Source organism: Balaenoptera physalus (assembly GCF_965194825.1).
Source record: "Balaenoptera physalus genome assembly, chromosome: 6".
In the NCBI taxonomy this organism is placed as follows: Eukaryota; Metazoa; Chordata; class Mammalia; order Artiodactyla; family Balaenopteridae; genus Balaenoptera; species Balaenoptera physalus.
This window is the reverse complement of record NC_138885.1, coordinates 71,774,724-71,791,733: the sequence shown is the minus strand read 5'-3', so window position 1 is coordinate 71,791,733 and position 17,010 is coordinate 71,774,724. Positions and strand designations below refer to the sequence as shown.

General features: G+C 38.1%; 1 protein-coding gene across 1 annotated transcript in view; it reads left to right on the top strand.

The window, feature by feature from the left end:
- TTN (titin) overlaps positions 1–17,010 on the top strand; it is a 285,964-nt gene that overhangs the window by 930 nt on the left and 268,024 nt on the right. The window contains exons 2-12 of the mRNA XM_082466160.1: positions 1,483–1,586; positions 3,833–4,036; positions 5,525–5,812; positions 6,299–6,384; positions 6,493–6,737; positions 10,981–11,266; positions 11,631–11,783; positions 12,448–12,585; positions 13,876–14,007; positions 16,019–16,156; positions 16,650–16,787. Coding sequence (XP_082322286.1) covers positions 1,496–1,586; positions 3,833–4,036; positions 5,525–5,812; positions 6,299–6,384; positions 6,493–6,737; positions 10,981–11,266; positions 11,631–11,783; positions 12,448–12,585; positions 13,876–14,007; positions 16,019–16,156; positions 16,650–16,787 — 1,899 coding nt within the window. The 5' untranslated portion in view covers positions 1,483–1,495. The remainder of the gene's footprint in view (positions 1–1,482; positions 1,587–3,832; positions 4,037–5,524; positions 5,813–6,298; positions 6,385–6,492; positions 6,738–10,980; positions 11,267–11,630; positions 11,784–12,447; positions 12,586–13,875; positions 14,008–16,018; positions 16,157–16,649; positions 16,788–17,010) is intronic.

Sequence of the window (17,010 nt, the reverse complement as noted above, 5' to 3'; positions counted from 1 at the left end):
GTATGAGATAATTGTTGATACTAAGAAGGGTAAGAAATAATGTTTTGGAGACTTCTTATTTCAAATTATACCTTGATTTCCCATCTTCCTGGAATTAGATTACTAATTGTAAATGCCTATAAATATATAGGTATATAAAACATAAATGGTGTAAAAGAATATAGCTATTTTTAGAAGATGCACTCGCTTAGAAACAGGAGAAGTTTGACACAAAAAGTTATTTTTGTGTCCTAAAGATAATATGCTACACTAAGAAGTTCTTGGCAACAGTTTCTTTTGGATATTATCTGAATTTTTCAAATATAAATGTTATTGTCTCAGAGAATTCTAGTTTCATTTTCTTTTTAACTAAGTAAAAAGTTACAATAAGGTACAGAATTAGGTGATTGCTCCACAAACTTTTAATAAATCGAGAATTTTATGAAAAATAGTAATGAAGCAATTGACAACTGAGAATCTGCTTTTTATATCAGAATAGTGGAATAGTCACATTCAATAACAAGGTATTTCTGTCTCAGAAATTTCTTCTCATAATCTCTCTAAAACTGATAGGCAAAGGACTTGCTTCCACTTAACAAAAGAACTTAACTGCCGATTTCGTGTTAATTTCTTTGATTTTTTAATATTTGTGCTATGAAAGCATAGGTGCTTTCACTTCAACTGCATTTCAGACCAGCCTTCCATTTTTCAGAGTTTGCACATTGTTCCTTATTAAGAACTCAAGTCAGTATTTTTCTTTCAGATCTATAATAAATACTGGCCTGCTCAGTTAAATTTAAACTTTCCTGAATATTCACTTCAGCAGTAGCAACATTTACTGAGCAGTTACAATATGAAGAAATATTAAGGACTAAAAAATACCCTATGCTGTCTACAAAAGGTTTGCATAGTTGACCAGGCTTTCCAAAACTTTTCAAGTAAGGAACGAAATTGCAAAGTTCAAGTTTTTAGTTTTCGTGACTATTTTAAATAATCACCTGGATTACTTAAGGTAATAGTGCCTGAATCTATGTCAACTTTATAAATACAGATACAGTGTCTGAAAAATATTGGGAGGAAGGAAATTTTTTAAAATAATTCTTTCTGACATTGAACTGATGCAAAGATTCGTTTTACACTTTCCACACATATCTTCTATTATTCGTCACTACCCCCAGCTTCCTCCAGCTTTCCCTTTCTCCCAACTCTCTCTCAGATTTCCCACCTTTGGTAAGACTGAATTTCCCTCTTCGACCACTAGGGTACGTTCCTTGCTCTGCTTGCTTCAGTTTTTTTTTTCCATCCCCCTTAGACGTGCTACTCTGTTAGGCTACAAGTCAACTCAGAGGCCAAATTCAGGCCACAAAAGAAAAGGCCTGCCCATCACTCTGGGCCCACAGATGATCTGAGAAGCAACCCATTTGGAAAATGTGTGTCTGCCATCTTCAGAGTAGCTCCAGAGTGGCCCTAAGCTGTGATCTTCTAATTTCTTTTCCTTTTCAGAGTGCCTAAAAAGATGACAACTCAAGCACCGACGTTTACGCAGCCGTTACAAAGCGTTGTGGTACTGGAGGGTAGTACCGCAACCTTTGAGGCTCACATTAGTGGTAAGCTCACACGTTCACACTGTCCCTTTGTCTTCTTTGCCTCCTGTCCATTAACTTTGCTGTAGGACTTGACACCAAGTTTAAGCCTTGCTTTGACTTTGTGAAATGGGCCCACCTCTATGGAAGGGTCATTGTAAGAGTATACTGTTCACAGACTTCTGACAAATCTGACGATATAATGGCTTGAAAATGTTCTATTCATATTTATAATTCCACAAAGCAAAATAATTAGCATTGGATTAAATTAGCTGTCAGAATCCAGCTGCTAAATAGGACCAAATTTGGTCATTCTATTTTTGGATTCAGCTGCAGAGCCAGACTGGAAGCCAAGAACTCCAGCCCAATAGGGGCCAGTCATGGAGCTGCTGGGCGAGTAGCCTGTGTGCCTGAGCCTCTGTGGGTTTATGTGGAAAATAACAGTACAACTGACTTTCCTCAGTGGCAGAACTTTCAGTGATGAGCTAACTCCTAGGTATTTTATTATTTTATTTTCAATCTTTATTAAGTGATTCTAGTCAATGAAAAGATTTTCCAGTCATTTTGAAATGACACCCCAAAATAATATATGCCACTCTGGTTCACATATTAAAGAGAAACAAACATTAACCCTAGAATTGTATTTAACAGGAAGTTCTTCTGTCTCTTTTTTTTTCTTCTTTTTCTTCTTTATAACTCAGTTTAGGGATGGTTTTGAAAATGGATGATTTCTGGGACCTATCATCACGTGACAAAATGGGGATAATCTATGAATTATATTGTAAATAATCTCAAAATTATTTAATCTCAAATTTATTTAATCAATATTTTCTCCTTCTGCAGTATTATAACTGGTCATGTAAGATTTTATGGATTAATTAAAAGTTGATGCTTGATGTACCTCTATGGTACACTGTTCCTCTTTTTTTTTTTCAACTTTATGGCTTATAATAAAGATGTAAAATGAGATTTCCTTTTCCTTTCTCTTTCCTTTTGTTTTCTGTCTATGTACCAATCTTATTCATAACTGGATAACACTTTATTTTACATCGCACAAATAACATATAATCATTCTTCAATTTCTATTGTATATGTATATAGAGACCAGTTCAATTCCTCTCTTGTATGATAATCTCTGACTTCCAAATAATTTACTTATTTATCTTGTAACACTCAGTAACTTCTGAACTGAGCAGAACACATATGGCTTCAGTGGGAAGTTTGCCTGCTTGTGGAGTAATGGAATCTGGCTTCCTCATAACTCCTTGTTCCTTCACACTTTGTGCTAATACATTCTTAGAAAAACACCACTGAAAATATTTGAACACCCATGAATTCATTAAATAAACTATTCACTTGGCCACAGTGGGAGATTGGCTAATGTAAGGACAACAAAATAAACTTTCTCTCGCTTAGCCTCACCTCCTCAGTTTAAGGAGTTAGATCACCAGCCTTCATGCCAAAGGCAAAATAAACCGTGCTCTGAATTTGCCTCATGCCTTCTGAATGCAGAATTTTAGTATACTTAAAGCATCCAGCCGTGTACATATAGTCATTAGCTCCATGATTCATGGTGGGTGAAGAGAATTTGACTTTTCTACCTGCAACTCCAAGTATCCATGTTGGTCTGAAAGACTTGGTTCGGCATCATCTCTTATTGTATGAGAAGCTGCCCCTCCTTTGTGTGGCATTTTGACTGAAGCACATTTGAAAGGCAGGAGAGGTCAGGAAGACAGGGTCCCTATAACCCAGAGGAGGTAGGGGGCTGAGCGTGCTCTCTTGTGCTTATTCGGCTGAACTTTTAGATCCCTTTGCTGCTTTTGTTCTTCATTTGTTTTTGAAGAGGACAACAGTCACTTTTCATCTCACAGTTTCCTTGGCTCTTCATTTTTATAAGTCTCTTTCATGATTTTAATGATGTCTATTAAATTGCATCAGATAGAACCCTGGGCAGGAGGGCAGGTGATGGCAAATCTAGTCCTCTGTGTGCCACTGCCAGCTGAGGGACCTTGGAAAAATCATTGAGCCTTTTTTGGCTTCAGTTTCCTCCCCTATAGAATGAAGGTGCTGGCCTCCACGTGAACCCACAGACCTTCCTAATGGTCTGTAAGTTTACACTTTTATCACACAGCTGTCAAATTTTCACTAACATTAAATAGCATGACTCTCTGGATAGCTTTTATGGTTTAGGACAAGGAAGTGAACATAATGGGACAGAACAGAGGACTTTGCAGTGCCCCAAACATAAAGATGAATTCTTTGTTCTCCAGGTTTCCCAGTTCCTGAGGTGAGCTGGTTTAGGGATGGCCAGGTGATTTCCACTTCCACTCTGCCCGGCGTGCAGATCTCCTTTAGCGATGGCCGCGCTAGACTGATGATCCCCGCCGTGACTAAAGCCAACAGTGGACGATACTCCCTGAGAGCCACCAATGGATCTGGACAAGCGACTAGTACTGCTGAGCTTCTCGTGACAGGTAGGCCGGAGGGGACCTGCTTGTCCCCTGCACCACCCCCAGAGGGCATCTCCAGGACCTGGGGAAGGGAGTCCCCCCAAAGCTACTGAGCACATGCAGATGCATCTCGAATCTAGAGAAGGGCCCACTGGACACTGCATTGATGGCAAAGTTGTTTGTCTTTTGGAATTTGGTTTTCCTCAAAAAAGTGGCTGAGAACTAGTTCCTCTATACACATATTAAGCACTCAAAAGTATATTAAGGAAATATTAAAAATCATGTTTCTGAGCAAGTAGAAAGGCCTGGAGCCTTGTCTATACGCCTGCTAAGGAAATAGGCATATCTCCAGGAATTCACACTTTAACAAGCACATAGATGATTCTGATACCAGTGGTCCACAGAACACCCATTTAAGAAATACTGCTCTAGGCCATAACATTTAATAATGCTTTATTTACTTTCCATTTCTAAAAACATTGCACAGTAAGCATACACAGAAATAGGGCAAATGCTTGTTTATGATTCAAATGCAGGACACAGTTTCCCCACAAAAGTTACCACCAGTCTTCGTGGCCTCTGTCATTTTTCTCCATCCTTTATTTCTTCCTAAGACATTAGTACAAAGAACATTGCATTACTTTACACATTACATAACAATATCTTTCATGAGCTGCATAATGTTATATATGTTTATCCAATAAACTATATGTTCAACACTGTTTAAGTATAGGGCTATCATTGACCAAAACAGAAGGAACATCAGGTAACGTCAGGTATGAACTTTAACATACATCCAGAAAATTCAGAAAGGGAAAATGCACAAGGTTGACAGCATCTGCTGTTGTTTATGACTCAAACACATGTCAAGATTAATCCCACTCACCCTTCACATTTATTTTATTAAAAATTTCTTCCAACATAATTAGCCAAAAAAATCCCCTTTCTGTAGCATCTAACATTAAATCACGTCATTATTTGGATTAACATTTTAAATGCAAGTACATATTTGGGTTATTTGAATACTGATTAAGTTGGAGCCAATTTAGGATTTTTTAATTTAAATTAAAACTTAATGATTCTGTAAGTCACAGGTGTATCCAGCAAACCAACCATTGGACTTCATTTTAGTGCAACTTCCTGAAATATGTAAAGTTACCTTAACATATTAATATAGTGCTAGATGTGAAGTTGGGAGGAAGTGCAGGAAAGATTCCCTAGAAACATTATAACAAGATCTAGGCTTTTTCTTTAAAAAAAAAAAAATGTGGTGGCCTAGAACAGCTAAACAAGACAAAGCAAATCAAATATGGTGGCGGGGTGCCCTCTGCCACCTCCTGGCTCTGCTCTTACTATCATCTGATGGATGAGCTGGGCTCAAGGACAGTCAGGCGTGTTTGGTTCAGCTAGCCATTGCCTGGTTTGGACACCAGAGCTGTAATCATTTAAAAATAGCTTGTTGGGAGCGCCCTGGCTGGCGCCAGTCCTAATTTTCTTCCCTTCCCGCTGCAGCGGAGACAGCGCCACCCAACTTTGTTCAACGGCTGCAGAGCATGACCGTGAGACAAGGAAGCCAAGTGCGACTCCAAGTGAGAGTAACTGGAATCCCTACACCTGTGGTGAAGTTCTACCGGGACGGAGCCGAAATCCACAGCTCCCTTGATTTCCAAATTTCACAAGAAGGCGACCTCTACAGCTTACTGATTGTGGAAGCATACCCTGAAGACTCTGGCACTTATTCAGTAAATGCCACCAATAGCGTTGGAAGAGCTACTTCCACTGCTGAATTACTGGTTCAAGGTATGTGCTGGAGGTTGAGGAACAGGGAGCAGGGGAGGGGAAGGATTTAGGACCAAGTGGGGTCAGGGGTCCACCTGCCTGCCCTCTGAGGTCTGGGGATGCTGTGAGTTGAAATCAAAGCTGGCATTTCAACACCCATGAAAAGTCTCTGAGATTCCGCACAGGAGTTTAGAATCATTGAAGCAATCTGTGGTTTTTAACCCTACTAGAAACTGGGAAGTATTTCAATTAAGTCATCTATGTTTTCAAATTATTGGCAAGTGATGGAATTTTTTAAAAAAGGATTCTAATTAAATTCTCATATCTAATAATAAATATTTTCTATGTTTAAAGCTAATTTATATTCATACAAAATCCAAAACTTTCTGCATTTTTGTCCATTGGGACACAGAAAATCTTATTGACTTTGCAGTCAGAATTAACATAATCCCTTTAAAAATGGGTCCTTGTGTTCCCTTCTAAATATTTATCTTTCCCTTCCTACAGGTGAAGAAGTAGTACCCGCTAAAAAGACGAAGACAATTGTTTCGACTGCTCAGATTTCAGAAACACGACAAACTCAAATTGAAAAGGTTTTTTTTTTTTTTTTTTTAATATATACTGTCAGGTTTTAAGCCTTTCAGATTGTTGCTTCATCAACAATTTCTCCTCACCATGGGCTTTGTTTTTCTCTTTTACAGAAGATTGAAGCCCACTTTGATGCCAGATCAATTGCAACAGTTGAGATGGTAATAGATGGTGCCGCTGGGCAACAGCTGCCGCATAAAACACCTCCCAGGATACCTCCTAAGCCAAAGTCAAGGTCTCCCACACCACCATCCATTGCTGCCAAAGCACAGTTGGCTCGACAGCAGTCCCCATCGCCGATAAGACACTCCCCGTCCCCGGTCAGACATGTGCGGGCACCGACCCCATCTCCCATCAGGTAAAGCCTTTTAAAAGAGATTATTATGCATTTTTGAATTAGGTTTAATCCAATAAGACGAGAGATAAAAGGAAGAAATAAGAAATGTAGGGTGTGATAAAGGAGGTAAACCAAAAAGACACTGGTTATGATTTTCACAAATCCTCACTGTCCGCTGGTAAATTGGAGAACTTTATAAACTCTAATTCTGAATTCTTATTTGTACACCATTTAATATCTGCTTTAGGAGTCAAGAAAAAGAGCGAAATGAGAAGAGCACAGAATTTAGGGTTGGAAGCCCTGCGTTCACTCAGCTTGATTACTTGTTAAAATGTGACTTAGAAAATAATTATAATAATAAAATAATCACTAATATACATTGACCACTTTCTCTTTGTCAGACATTTGATTGGCACTCTGTGTATATTATCTCATTAAATATTCATAGCAACCTCTAAGAATTATCACCCCTAATTTTATAGCTAGGTGACCAGAGCTAAAGAAATTAAATAATTTGCTTAAGGTCTTAATCGTGTCATTTGTAAATTATAGAGAAACACAGTAAGAATTATCTCAAGGTGTGTTGTGAGGGTTCAATGAGATAATTAGTTGAAGGTATCTTGTAGATATAAAATAGTTATACAAGTGTTGTTCTGCTCTAATAATAAGTAAAACCGTCTAAATATTTTGCATGTGCTTATGTTATTTTGTCTAGAATATAAAATGGATTTCTATTAGGTTTCTATGCTTAGTTAATATGGAGGTATATTAGAAAGTAAGAATGTATCATCAGGGCTCAGAAACTATTGGGTTGGCCAAAAAGTTTTCGTAATGTTTTACAGAAAAACCCGAACGAACTTTTTGGCCAATCCAATATATAAGCAAGTATAAATTATCCATAGCAAATTTGAAACTTTGGGATTTAGCTTAACATGCTGAGGTTTTTTTACATGATAAACTGATTTAAAAAAGGGGAAAATTTGGAGTAAATAAAAAAATGTTTCTTGACCAATTTAAATTAATTTTTTAAATGTAGAGAAAGTTCCCCTGCCACGAAAAATTTTAAAAGAGGAACAATACGTGGATAGTTGATCTAAAAAATATTCAAACTTATTGGAAGTTACTGTAATCAAAACAGTATGGTATTGGTAAATGAATAGAAAATACATGGGGAAAGCAGAACAGAGGGTCCAGAAATAGAATTCAAGTATCCAGGAAATTCAGTGTTTAATCAAAGTGACCTTTCAGTTCAGTGGGGAAAGGATATTTTACTCGATAAAGAATGCTGGCCCAATTAACTATCCATTTGGGAAAAACCGAATATAAACTTCTACCTACACCATTTACAGAATAAATCTCAGCTTGACTAAAGAGCTAAATTAAAAAATAAATCACAAAAATAAAAGAGAAGAAAATTTGGGAAAACAACTGTAGGAAAGAGCTTTTAAAAATAGATTTACAGACTCAACAACATAAAAATAAAAATTTATGTATGGCAAAAGCAAGGTCATTGCTACACCAAACAGTGCATTTGTGAAAAAATTTCAAGGGTGCCTCTTCCTCGAGATATGGCATTGCCTCTGCCATAAAATATTAAAACAAACATACAATGGCTACAGTGTGAATTGTACAAGCCTAGAAACAGTGCATAATCTATACAACTGTACATGTTGATGCTGGATAAGACCCTATAAATAAGCAAATGCAAACCGTGGATCTCGGGGGAAATGTTTGCAATACATATGACAAAGGACTAATACACTAGATGTATCAAAAAGCTTCCACAAATTAATTATTAAAGAAAAAACAAGCAACACAAATGAAGAAAAATTGACAAAAGACAGGCATTTCACACCAGAGGCAATGTAATGTCCAGCAAATGTATGGAGAAATGCCAGATATTTTCCAGTCTTTATTATAGTGGCCACTTTAAAGATATTGGTAAACACTAATATGAAGCCTTGACCAAAAAGCTAGCTTTAAAAACGTGTCTGGCTATCAAAAAAAGTGTTCTATCTCAGGCTAACTCCAAGTTTGCATACCACAAAATCACAAGGCAGGCCACATGTGATTTCTGGGGGAGATAACAACCTCACCGTATTTTTAATCCAAGCCTAAGAGTCATTTAGAATTACAGAGCTTCCCTGATTCTATGGAGTATTTTGACTGTCTTAGAAGTACTGAGAATTCATTAATAACAATCCCAATTATTTAGCCCCCCAAATTTGCTTTAAAATAAATTTAAATATCAATTTGTGGAGAAAATAATGGTTATCCAGGATAGACAATTTCCTAAAATGTCTTACAGTCTAATCTTGATTTTTGTTATAGAGAAAGGCAAATATATTTCATTGAATAAGGTGCATTGTATCTAGCTGTGACCAGGTGATTTTTTTTTTTTTATTGTAAGAGCAGAAATAAGCACTTTCCTATAATGACTCAAATTACATTGATTTTCACAGTTATGGGCTTACCTGCTGCTAATCACTCATGTCATGCTAATCATGTCTTTAACTCTATTTGAATTAGACCCACTTTAGTAGGTACAGCAAGAACAAGACACAGGTTGAAACTTGGAAATACATGTCACTTTGCTTTTCTTCAATTGGTGTAAACCCTACGTTATTCTAAACTGGTCTTTGTTATGGTTCTAAGGCAGTCACTTTCAGAGTAGATACTTGTTCCCCTAGATCTACCTTTAGTTGATCACAACTCCATTTATAAAATGTAAATTGATTTTCACCAAAAAACCCTTCTTCAAGAAAATGATTGAACATTTCTTCATGAAACTGGTTAATAGTGTAATGTTCTATTAATTTACTCTGTAATTTAGAGCAGATATCAACTGTACCTTGAGCCTTAATTAGAATAATTGTTTCATTTATGATCAGTATAAGTTAAATACCCTGTGTAGTGACAGAATACATTTATAAACATTTTCCTGCATGTAGTAGTTAAATGCAATGATAAGGCAATACTGCCACCTAGAGGGAAAAGTATAATAAACCCTTTGGATCAAGAATTAAATTATGAAAAATTTCATCTTAAAATAATGCCTGGAATTATAACTATAGATTAGGAACTGTCATTTTTGTCTGTAAATGCCTTGATTCAGTACCCAGATTCTTGAACTGATGCTATTGCAGTTTGGACACACATAAAAAACGATGAAAACTGTTTTGGAAGAAACCATTTTATCAATTTAATCAAAAACTATAGAATCCTTAGGTTTCAAATTATCCACTATAAGGATATTTAAAAGAAGTCCAGAGTACAATACAATGAGGGTGAGGGTAAACAAAGACAGAATAAATTTAAAACAGCAGTTTACCATACTTTGACCAGAACAGCAGTTTGCAAAGTGTATTGTACAGCCTACACCCAAAAAAGTTCTGCAAAAAGAGTAATGAGAAAGCCTTGCAGTTCACAGGGCATATGGGCATGATGAAGGCTGTGGGAAATCCTGCAGGAAAATTAAAAAAAAGGTTTACCTTGTTTAGCCTTGAGCTGCATGAGCATTTTGATTACAGAAACCTTTCTTCCTTCAACACCTATTTGACGTCCCCTCACCCCCCACCCAGAATTGGGAGTACAGAGAAATTTAGAGTTATGGTTACCATATTTGCCATGTCCTTTCTTTGACTGTATTTTAAGGACACGCCTTCTGCTGTCTTGACTTCTAAACATGAAAAGGTGGGGCGGGGCACAGAATTCTTTAGTTTAGGATTAAATCTGATTCTCTTACAGAATTACAACAGATGAGAATAAGGCTCACTGAGATTTAAAACAAATTACTTTCAAGTACATTACTTGCCTCTGTATTGAGCCACGGATTTTATTTTTATTTATTTTTTAAATTTTATTTATTTATTTTTGGCTACATTGGGTCTTCATTGCTGCGCGCGGGCTTTCTCTAGTTGCGGTGGCTTCTCTTCTTGTGGAGCACAGGCTCTAGGTACGCAGGCTTCAGTAGTTGCAGCGCGTGGGCTCAGTAGTGTGGCACGCAGGCTCAGTAGTTGTGGCGCACGGGTTTAGTTGCTCCGCGGCATGTGGGATCTTCTTGGACCAGGGATCCAACCCGTGTCCCCTGCATTGGCTGGTGGATTCTTAACCACTGCACCACCAGGGAAGTCCCAAGCCATGGATTTTAAAACTCTGCCTTAAATTAAACACTTCCAGATTTTTCTTCCTTTATTCATATCTGATGACCAAGGGAGTAGTTCCTTGTCTTGGCATTCTTTGACCGCTGCCATTTGATTTTCAGGTCCGTGTCTCCGGCGGGGAGGATCTCCACGTCCCCCATCAGATCCATTAAGTCTCCGTTACTCGTCCGGAAGGCTCAGGCGCCCACCATGCCCCCAGGCCCCGAAGTGCCTCCCCCTTGGAAGCAAGAGGGCTACATGGCTTCATCTGAGTCTGAGATGAGAGAAACCATGGTGACAAGTGCTACTCAGATCAGGACAGAGGAGAGATGGGAAGGGAGATACGGGATCCAGGAGCAAGTGACCATCAGCGGAGCGGCAGGGGCTGGTGCTGCTGGGGCTGCAGAGGTACTGTCAGAGCTTTGTTTCTCTTCCTTTCACGTCTGGTTTCTCCCAACAGAATCCTGCCATGAAACGCAGTCTGTGCAGGTTACAGGGAAAATACATACGAACATAAGAATATAACCGAAACTGAAGACCCAATTTGGCTTATGCTCTGTAAAAGCGTTTTTTAATTGGAACAAAGGCTCTAAATCTGTGAGCTTTTCATAAATGTAGGTTTTCATAGTACCTACCGTATCTCTCTTGGCAATGATAAATGCTTATGCATGTGTCTACTGTACTCTAGGTGGCTTGGTTTCCACTGTTCTTTTGTATTTTCTACCGGGCGTGTCATTTCACAAAGTAATGTGCTTGGTCACTGCCAATCCAGGTGAGACAAGAAACTGACAAAAGTGCAGCTGTTGCAACCGTTGTTGCTGCTGTTGATATGGCCAGAGTGAGAGAACCAGTTATCAGCGCTGTAGAGCAGACTGCTCAGAGGACAACCACGACTGCTGTGCGCATCCAACCTCCTCAAGAACAGGTAGGCCTGGGGCCATGCACACTGAGCTGTGCATGCAATCAGTGCTCACATGGCTTTGAGGACAACACTGAGCCCACCATGGCCCGGACTTTTAGGCCTTTCAGAGCAGGAGGTGGTCTGAGACCAAAGGTGTTCAAGATACAAACATTCTAAGTACCTGGTCTAAGTCAGACAGCTAGGCAGGTAAGAGTTAACTCTCAGAAAGTCAAGACAGGAGGTCAGACAAGGTATCCAAAGTATCAGGGCACTCCTGAGTTAAGACAGGCAAAGGTGGCCGAGAAAGTCAGCTGAACAAGACGGTACATGTGCGTTCAGAGCTGTAGTTCCAGACCGGTCCATCCAGAGCTCAGTCTCTCCAAGAGCCAGGCAGGAAAACCATTATTTCAGGGCTGCCATTACCTTTCTCTAAGCTTCCCCCAAAGAACTTTGCTTTTACTTTCCTCAAAACAAACGTGACACTTGATTCATAGCTGAAAGGTGTTATAAATCCAAGATAATTTCCCATCTCACATTTGAATAGATTTTCTGTTATAGTTTAAAATCACTCTAGCTTTCCTCCTTGTCCTCTCCTGTGTAACATTTATGTCTTTATCCTGATTTATTATTGTGACTTTTTATGTGAGGCGCATTACAGTATGTCTTTCCTTTCCCCTATGAAAATCAGATAAAAAAGGAGGCAGAGAAGACTGCTGTAACTAAGGTGGTAGTGGCCGCCGATAAAGCAAAAGAACAAGAATTGAAAGCAAGAACCAGAGAAGTAATTACCACAGAACAAGAGCAGGTGCACGTAACTCATGAACAGGTGAAAATGGTTTTTGATATGAAATTATTATTGTGATTACCAGCGTCAACACAGATAATAATGTTTACCACGAAGGGTGTTGTTTTGTGAACAACACGGTTGTTTCACACTAATAAAATCCCCTGTATCTCTGTATCCCTGGGTACTGGATACCAAAGTCCCTTAGAGTCACCAGACGCTTCCCTTGTGTAGACAAAAGGGACCTCTGGGAACACATAGCAGAAGTAGAAACAGGGGTCTCATCTACACTGGCCTGGAGATGCACTGGCTAAATATGTGACTACGAGGGATGGAGAAGTAGATGCTGAGGTGGGAACTGGGAAGAGTGGAAAAGAACACTGAACACACAGTGCTTTGAAAATAGCTTAGCAACTGCTTCCTGACTCCTTAAGAGAACATTTGAACATGGATTTGAAATGAGATGGAGAGCATGGCCTTCTCGGGTGAAATAACCAGAAAAAGTGAAAAAGACAGCGCCATGATTGGAGGCATTCAGGAGCGAATTAGATGAGACCAACTGATAGGGCTGTTGGCCACCCAAGCCGATTGTCAGTTGGGTGGTTTGGGAAGATAACTTTCAAGCCTCTTTTAACCCTGAGATCCTGAATTTCAGTGATGACACCTGAGAATGGCAAAGAGGCAAATGGAGAAAACTGCCCCCCCAGCACCCCTTTTTCCCCCACATATACCTTAGGTGTCCAGATCCAAACACAGTATCTTCAGGGGGTTAAGGATTTGGAAAACATTTTGCCTGGGATGTGTACGAAACTTTTCTCCCTTTAATGTCTCAATTTTAGAAAAGTAAGTCTTGATATTCCAAACCATCACAATATTTAGGAAGTTTTTCGAAGCAAAATTATCATATAAATGTGGATTATAAATCATCTATACTTGATTTTTTATATATAAAATTAAAGGGTCAGACAGTATTACTTTTAAGGTCTTCCATTCTAATATCCTATGCTCTAAGATTTCCTTTAGATGACAAAGTGGCACAAAATAATATTGCCATATATCCATTTATAAAAATTGGAAGTCTTTTTAAAGAAGACTACACTCTCCAAAGCAGTGTTGAATCCAATTGTTTTTCTCTAAGCAACATAACTTATGGTTTAGGCAAATAAAGAGCATGGTCATATTAATGAAAATGTGATCATTTATTTTATTTAGTGATAGCTCTAGAAAAAGGACTTTTATTTTACTTCCTATTTTTTTATATTTAGTAAACATTATGTCACTTCCATTAGAGATCAGGAGACAATAAGGTTTTGTTTTTATCATTGATTTCAGATAAGAAAAGAAGCTGAAAAGGCATTTGTACCAAAAGTAGTAATTTCCGCAGCTAAAGCCAAAGAACGAGAAACTAGAATAACCGGAGAAATTACTACAAAACAAGAACAAAAACAAATAACACAAGAAACGGTAAGTCAAATTTTGTAAATATGTTGTAATTTGTTGACAAATATCACATTCCAGCCAGCTACATGTACCCTCTAACCAAAACCTCTAAGTGGAGGAGTCTTTTGTGTATATTTTCTTTCTGTTGTTTCTCTATATCTAGTATTGAAACTCTTTCATGATGGAAATTCTGCTCTCATTACACAATTTTCCACTCAACTGATCAGTTTCAAGGAAATTGTCTATCTACTAGAATAGTTTGGGGCACATCAGTGACGTTTCTAGAGCATAATTAAGTGGAAGATAGATATCACTCCAGCCCAGTTACCCACTGGTACAATCAGTTTTTTCATGCATAACCTAAGCCCTTGGTCACTTAAATTGTAACACACAAACCTGACATAGTTGGAAGACACATGCATGTGTATGCGCCTACACACACACACACACACACACACACACACACACACACACACACACACACACACACACACCAGCCACGAATACTCCAACTAAATATCAAGGGAAAGTGAGGAATTGCTGGACATCAGAGAAGACCAGTACTTCTTCAAGAAAGTGCCCTAATTCCTGGTTGATCAACAGTGACCCAGAAGTGTTTGCTGCTTTTGTGCTGTAGAGCCAAGTTGGAAAAACCCCAATATCACCAAAATCTACTTCTCTCCCATGTATGAAATCAAGCCTTATTGGGTCTAGCAAGAGGCAACTTTTGAATTCTTTCATGTTCAAGTAGATTTCAGTGACATTGAGGTTGTTCCAACTTGGCCAGCCTCTCTTAATCTCAAGCTCTTTTTTGATCCCAGAGCTACTTTTCTTAAAAGATCCAGCTCAGAACACTATATACTTAAAAGGCTGGCCAGAGGTCTTTGGGTGAAGTTCCCTCTCCTTACAGTGAGTGAGAGATTTTGAATGCACAGGAACCCAAGTTGGCATAATGAAGGGCATAGAAATCCCTGTTACCATTGCAATGCTGGTGACTGGCGAGTTCAGTCTAACTGTAGTTGTCTAGCCATTTGCTAGCGGGTGCTTATTAAGTTCCCTAATGTGTCAACTTATCTTAAAGATGAGGCCTTTTCAGTTTCTAGGACAATTTACTCAGGGACAGGTGGGCAGAAAAGAAGCCCACTCCTGGGTTTTAAACACAAGTGTAGGCCCTCAAAATGGAACTGTGATATTTCCTCTCTCACCACCGAACATTCTGTATTCTCCCGAATGTTGAAAGGATATCTTGCCATTTCTCCTGTGCCTTTTGAAACTCAAACCTTCATTTTACTCTGAAAATCAGATAATACAGAAAGCTGAGACAGCTGCTGCATCCATGGTGGTAGTTGCCACTGCCAAGCCCACAGACTTAGAAACAATTCTGGGAGCTCAAGAAGAAATTGTCACACAACAAGATCAAATGCGTGTAACTCATGAAAAGGTGACAACTTCCTGCTGGTGTGAAATTCACTCTTGTTTCATTCCATTTGCAAGCCACCTACATTTTCATCCTGGGTCTTAATCATCACCTTTTCACCTCCTTCTCTTCTTATGACTCATACAGAAAACTTCAGAATCTCTCAGGAACCTTTTGCTGTCTATCTAGCTTTCACTGCCACTTTTCTTTCCTAACTTTTCAAACTTTCTTTGGATTCTTACTAATATGATATTATAATTCACCTTAATATTTAACATGTTTCTATTGAAGACTCCAGTGTACAAGTCAATTGATAAAATGCAAAATTATGTATTTTTTTATGACTCTATTGGCATTTCCCATAAATTATGAGGAGAATAAGGTGAGAAAGAGAAATGCATCCTTTTATTGCTCATCACATGTTTTTCTTTTAGACTGAACTTATTTTGATACTGTTACCAATGAAACAGTATGGATGATCAAAGCAACTCAGATGATAAAATGTCCTTGCATAGGAAGAAATATTCTTCCTGTCTCAGCTTTGACTTAATTTCTTTTATTAGAGGCTATATGAAATTTAATGACCATTTTCTCATCTTTTTTTTATTGTATGACCAGATAATGAAAGAAACTAGGAAAACAGTGGTACCTAAAGTCATAGTTGCCATGCCCAAAGTCAAAGAACAAGATTTAGTATCAAGAACTAGAGAAGGCATCACTACCAAAAAAGAGCAAGTTCAAATAACTCAGGAAAAGGTGAATACAGATATTCGAGATGGGAAAAGTTTCATCTTTAAACTAATTTCCAGTAAACCATTAACTACAATGTGATATGAATTATTGATCTGTATTTTCCTTTTTGAATCCCCAACTAAAAACCACATGGTGAATGTATGACGTCTTACCATTACTTTTATCTGCACATTTGATTTTCATTCGTCTGTAACATTTGTAATTCATTTTATTCACCATTATCCTTTGCACGAAGATTGGCATTTTTAGCCTGACTTCTAAAAAGCAATATAAGGAATCATCTAGAGATTTTTTTTTTTTTGTAGTTAACGTTTCTAAGGTTTGTGGTTCCCAGTCAGTGTGTACAAACACTGCCCAGTGCAAGTTAACTTCTTTTGTGTAGTTAACCCTGAATAACCTTGTCTTGCATCCCCACTAAGGGGTGGGGGGGAAGTGTCATACCATATACATCTGAAGCCCTGTACAATTTAAACCTGGATTTTACTATAATAATCAGATGAGAAAGGAAGCTGAGAAAACTGCCTTGTCTACAATAGCAGTTGCAACTGCTAAAGCCAAAGAACAAGAAACAATACTGAGAACTAGAGAAGAAATGGCTGCTAGACAAGAACAAATCCAAGTTACTCATGGAAAGGTGACTATTGCTATTCCAAGTGTGAAATCCCCTATTATAATACATTAATACTAAATCTCATGTGAAATCCCCTATTATAATGCATTCCAAATCTCAGAATTTCTTATGAGACACTATTAACCTGATTTATTTTTAGATATACAATTGGAAACTAAAAAACTGAATTATTTATTACTGTTAATATTACTACATATTCCTTTCCTCACTTACCTCTTCACTATTA